The sequence below is a fragment of the Panulirus ornatus genome, chromosome 15 (assembly GCF_036320965.1).
Source record: "Panulirus ornatus isolate Po-2019 chromosome 15, ASM3632096v1, whole genome shotgun sequence".
Lineage (NCBI taxonomy): Eukaryota > Metazoa > Arthropoda > Malacostraca > Decapoda > Palinuridae > Panulirus > Panulirus ornatus.
In genome coordinates, this window is record NC_092238.1 from 58,036,090 (window position 1) to 58,042,089 (window position 6,000).

General features: G+C 38.3%; 1 protein-coding gene across 1 annotated transcript in view; it reads right to left on the bottom strand.

Annotated features, from left to right (window-relative positions):
* Nucleotides 1–5,547, bottom strand: part of LOC139753639 (kin of IRRE-like protein 2) — a gene marked incomplete at its 5' end in the record, with an annotated part of 622,394 nt that extends 616,847 nt beyond the window's left edge. Inside the window, one exon of the mRNA XM_071670248.1 lies at nt 5,420–5,547. Coding sequence (XP_071526349.1) covers nt 5,420–5,547 — 128 coding nt within the window. The remainder of the gene's footprint in view (nt 1–5,419) is intronic.
* Nucleotides 5,548–6,000: the final 453 nt, after the last annotated feature.

Genomic DNA, 6,000 nt, shown 5'->3' on the forward strand with positions numbered 1-6,000 from the left:
AAATGAGTGGGAGAGGTATAAAAGAAAGAGGCAGGAGGTCAAGAGAAAGGTGCAAGAGGTGAAAAAGAGGGCAAATGAGAGTTGGGGTGAGAGAGTATCATTAAATTATCAGGGAAAATAAAAAGATGTTTTGGAAGGAGGAAAATAAAGTGCGTAAGACAAGGGAGCAAATAGGAACTTCAGTGAAGGGGGAAAATGGGGAGGTGATAACAAGTGATGGTGATGTGAGAAGGAGATGGAGTGAGTATTTTGAAGGTTTGTTGAATGTGTTTGATGATAGAGTGGCAGATATAGGGTGTTTTGGTCGAGGTGGTGTGCAAAGTCAGAGCGTTAGGGAAAATGATTTGGTAAATAGAGAATAGGTAGTATAAGCTTTACGGAACATGAAAGCCGGCAAGGCAGCAGGTTTGGATGGTATTGCAGTGGAATTTATTAAAAAAGGGGGTGACTATATTGTTGACTGATTGGTAAGGTTATTTAATGTATGTATGATTCATGGTGAGGTGCCTGAGGATTGGCGGAATGCTTGATTAGTGCCATTGTACAAAGGCAAAGGGGATAAGAGTGAGTGCTCACATTACAGAGGTATAAGTTTGTTGAGTATTCCTGGCAAATTATATGGGAGGGTATTGATTGAGAGGGTGAAGGCATGTACAGAACATAAGATTGGGGAAGAGCAGTGTGGTTTCAGAAGTGATAGAGAATGTGTGGATCAGGTGTTTGCTTTGAAGAATGTATGTGAGAAATACTTAGAAAAACAAATGGATTTGTATGTAGCATTTATGGATCTGGAGAAGGCATATGATAGAGTTGATAGAGATGCTCTGTGGAAGGTTTTAAGAATATATGGTGTGGGAGGCAAGTTGTTAGAAGCAGTGAAAAGTTTTTATCGAGGATGTAAAGCATGTGTACGTGTAGGAAGAAAGGAAAGTGCTTGGTTCTCAGTGAATGCAGGTTTGCGGCAGGGGTGTGTGATGTCTCCATGGTTGTTTAATTTGTTTATGGATGGGGTTGTTAGGGAGGTGAATGCAAGAGTTTTGGAAAGATGGGCAAGTATGCAGTCTGTTGTGGATGAGCGTGCTTGGGAAGTGAGTCAGTTATTGTTCGCTGATGATACAGCGCTGGTGGCTGATTCATGTAGGAAACTGCAGAAACTGTTGACTGAGTTTGGTAAAGTGTGTGAAAGAAGAAAGTTAAGAGTAAATGTGAATAAGAGCAAGGTTATTAAGTACAGTAGGGTTGAGAGTCAAGTCAATTGGGAGGTAAGTTTGAATGGAGCAAAACTGGAGGAAGTAAAGTGTTTTATATATCTGGGAGTAGATCTGTCAGCGGATGGAACCATGGAAGCGGAAGTGAATCATAGGGTGGGGGAGTGGGCGAAAATTCTGGGAGCATTGAAGAATGTTTGGAAGTCGATAACATTATCTCGGAAAGCAAAAATGGGTATGTTTGAAGGAATAGTGGTTCCAACAACGTTGTATGGTTGCGAGGCGTGGGCTATGGATAGAGTTGTGCGCAGGAGGGTGGATATTCTGGAAATGAGATGTTTGAGGACAATATGTGGTGTGAGGTGGTTTGATCGAGTAAGTAATGTAAGGGTAAGAGAGATGTGTGGAAATAAAAAGAGTGTGGTTGAGAGAGCAGAAGAGGGTGTTTTGAAATGGTTTGGTCACATGGAGAGAATGAGTGAGGAAAGATTGACCAAGAGGATATATGTGTACGAGGTGGAGGGAAAGAGGAGAAGTGGGAGACCAAATTGGAGGTGGAAAGATGAAGTGAAAAGGATTTTGAGTGATCTGGGCCTGAACATACAGGAGGTTGAAAGGCGTGCAAGGAATAGAGTGAATTGGAGCGATGTGGTATACCGGGTCGACGTGCTGTCAATGGATTGAACCAGAGCATGTGAAGCGTCTGGGGTAAACCATGGAAAGTGTGTGGGACCTGGATGTGGAAAGGGAGCTGTGTTTTCGGTGCATTATTACATGGCATCTAGAGACTGAGTGTGAACGAATGGGGCCTTTGTTGTCGTTTTCCTAGCGCAACCTCGCACACATGAGGGGGAAGGGGGTTGTTATTCCATGTGTGGCGAGGTGGCGATGGGAACAAATTAAGGCAGACAGTATGAATTATGTACATGTGTATATATGTATATGTCTGTGCGTGTAAATATATGTGTACATTGAGATGTAAAGGTATGTATATTTGCGTGTGTGGACGTGTATGTGGGCGGGTTAGGCCATTCTTTCGTCTGTTTCCTTGCGCTACCTCGCTAACGCGGGAGACAGCGACAAAGAAAAAAAATAAATAATAAATGAATAAATATATATATATTTATATATATATATATATATATATATATATATATATATATATATATATATATATATATATATATATATATATATTTCTTTTTATTTGTATTTTGCTTTGTCGTTGTCTCCCGCGCCTGCGAGGCAGCGCAAGGAAAACAGATGAAAGAAATAGCCCAACAAACCCCCACACATATGCACACACAAACACGTCCACACACACAAACATACACACTCACACATCCCAACGTACACACATGTATACACACACAGACACACACATATACACACATGCACACAATTCAAACTGTCTGCCTCTACTCACCCCCATCGCCACCCCTTCACACACGGAATAATATCCCCCTCCCCCCTAATGTGCGCGAGGCAGCGCCAGAAAAAGACAAAAAAGGCCCCATTCGCTCACGCTCAGTCTCCAACTGTCATGCAATAATGCCCGAAACCACAGCCCCCCTTCCACACCCAGGCCCCACACAACTTTCCATGGTTTACCCAAGACGATTCACATGCACTGATTCAATCCATTGACAGCACGTCGACCCCGGTATACCACATCGATCCAATTCACTCTATTCCTTGCCCGCCTCTCACCCTCCTACATGTTCAGGCCCCGATCACTCAAAATCTTTTTCACTCCATCTTTCCACCTCCAATTTGGTCTCCCACTTCTCGTTCCCTCCACCTCCGACACATATATCCTCTTGGTCAATCTTTCCTCACTCATTCTCTCCATGTGCCCAAACCATTTGAAAACACCCTCTTCTGCTCTCTCAACCACGTTATTTTTTTTATTTCCACACATCTCTCTTACCCTTACATTACTTACTCGATCAAACCACGTCACACCACATATTATCCTCAAACATCTCATTTCCAGCACATCCACCCTCCTGCGCACAACTCTATCCATAGCACACGACTCGCAACCATACAGCATTATTGGAACCACTATTCCTATATATATATATATATATATATATATATATATATATATATATATATATATATATATATATATATATATATATATATATATATATATATATATATATACATATATTTATTCATATTTATTTTGCTTTGTCGCTGTCTCCCGCGTTAGCGATGTAGCGCAAGGAAACAGACGAAAGAATGGCCAAACCCACCCACATACACATGTATATACATACACGTCCACACACGCAAATATACATACCTATACATCTCAATGTATAAATATATATATATACACACAGACATATACATATATACACATATACATAATTCATACCGTCTGCCTTTATTCATTCCCATCGCCACCTCGCCACACATGGAATAACAACAACCCCCTACTCCCTCATGTGTGCGAGGTTGCGCTAGGAAAACGACAACAAAGGCCCCATTCGTTCACACTCAGACTCCAGCTGTCATGTAACAATGCACCGAAACCACAGCTGCCATTTGCACACCCAGGCCCCACAGAACTTTCCATGGTTTACCCTAGACGCTTCACATGCCCTGGTTCAATCCATTGACAGCACGTCAACCCCGGTATACCACATCGTTCCAATTCACTCTATTCCTTGCACGCCCTTCATCCTCCTGCATGTCGAAGCAACGATCACTCAAAATCTATATATATATATATATATATATATATATATATATATATATATATATATATATATATATATATATATATATATATATATATATATATATATATATCCCTGGGGATAGGGGAGAAAGAATACTTCCCACGTATTCCCTGCGTGTCGTAGAAGGCGACTAAAAGGGGAGGGAGCGGGGGGCTGGAAATCCTCCCCTCTCTTTTTTTTTTTTAATTTTCCAAAAGAAGGAACAGAGAATTGGGCCAGGTGAGGGTATTCCCTCAAGGCCCAGTCCTCTGTTCTTAACGCTACCTCGCTAATGCGGGAAATGGCGAATAGTTTGAAAGAAAAGAAAAGAATATATATATATATATATATATATATATATATATATATATATATATATATATATATATATATATATGTATATTATTTATTTCATTTACTTTGCTTTGTCGCTGTCTCCCGCGTTAGCGAGGTAGCGCAAGGAAACAGACGAAAGAATGGCCCAACCCACCCACATACACATGTATATACATACACGTCCACACACGCAAATATACATACCTATACATCTGAATGTACACATATACATACACACACAGACATATACATATATACACATGTACATGATTCATAATGTCTGCCTTTACTTATTCCCATCGCCACCTCGCCACACATGGAATAACAACCCCCTCCCCATCTTGTGTTTACCAAATCACTTTCCCTAACCCCCTCACTTATATATATATATATATATATATATATATATATATATATATATATATATATATATATATATATATATATATATATATATATATATATATATATATATATATATATATATATATATATATATATATACATATATATATATATATATATATATATATATATATATATATATATATATATATATATATATATATATATATATATATATATATATATATTGCATTAAGTCAGAGGTGCGAGTGATCTAGTATTTACTGATAACCTCGACGAAAATGAAACAATTCATTCCCAAGTTCACTTGCTTGTAATGATCTCAGCGTCATGAGAGATATATATTCATGTATCTTCAGTGACGATGTGTACTTTGTGTACTAATGTGTACTTTGGAGCCTACTGTCTATCATTTTCATCATGGTCATCAGCAATTATATGCCCACATTTGTATATACATACAAATACATACACACATTTGTACATGTATATATATTTACATTTTTTCGCCTTTATTCCCCGCTACACGCCGCCCTACATGTAGGGGATCGTCCTCTCCTGCGTAAGCAAAGTAGTGCTAAGAAACATCCAGAGAAAGGCCACATAATCTCACATCCATTCTCTAAATATCATGTGCAATGGAGTAAAATCATAACTCCATATCCATATCCAGGTCCCACAGATCTTTCCATAGTTTACACCAGACATCACACTCCTGCTACAGCAATTGTCGACTATGTTTCCTCAACCAAACCTTTAACATTCATCACCTACCTATAGATGGGCTTGCTGATTCCATCCTTGTACCAAAGAACCAGGAGAGCCGGATCAGATGGCAAGGGCGAGGTTAGGTTACAGGGAAGCTGAGCCACGTCTCCCTCCGTCGCCCACACAGTTCTCGTTGGACCTGACGAGGAATGAAGAGGACAAGAATCAAAAGGGTTGTTGCATTTAATTTCAAGGAGGTTAATTTTGATAGGAAAGATTCATTCATGGCATTATCTGCTTTTGGTAGAATCATAGGGACATAAGTATTCGTATACATACACACACAAAGACACACACACACAAACACACACACACATATATATATATATATATATATATATATGTATATATATATATATATATATATATATATATATATATATATATATATATATATATATATATATATATATATATATATATATATATATATATATATATAAATATATATATATATATATATATATATAACAAATATATATATAGATATATATAACAAGTAGTGGTGATGTGAGAAGGAGATGGAGTGAGTATTTTGAAGGTTTGTTGAATGTGTTTGATGATAGAGTGGCAGATATAGGGTGTTT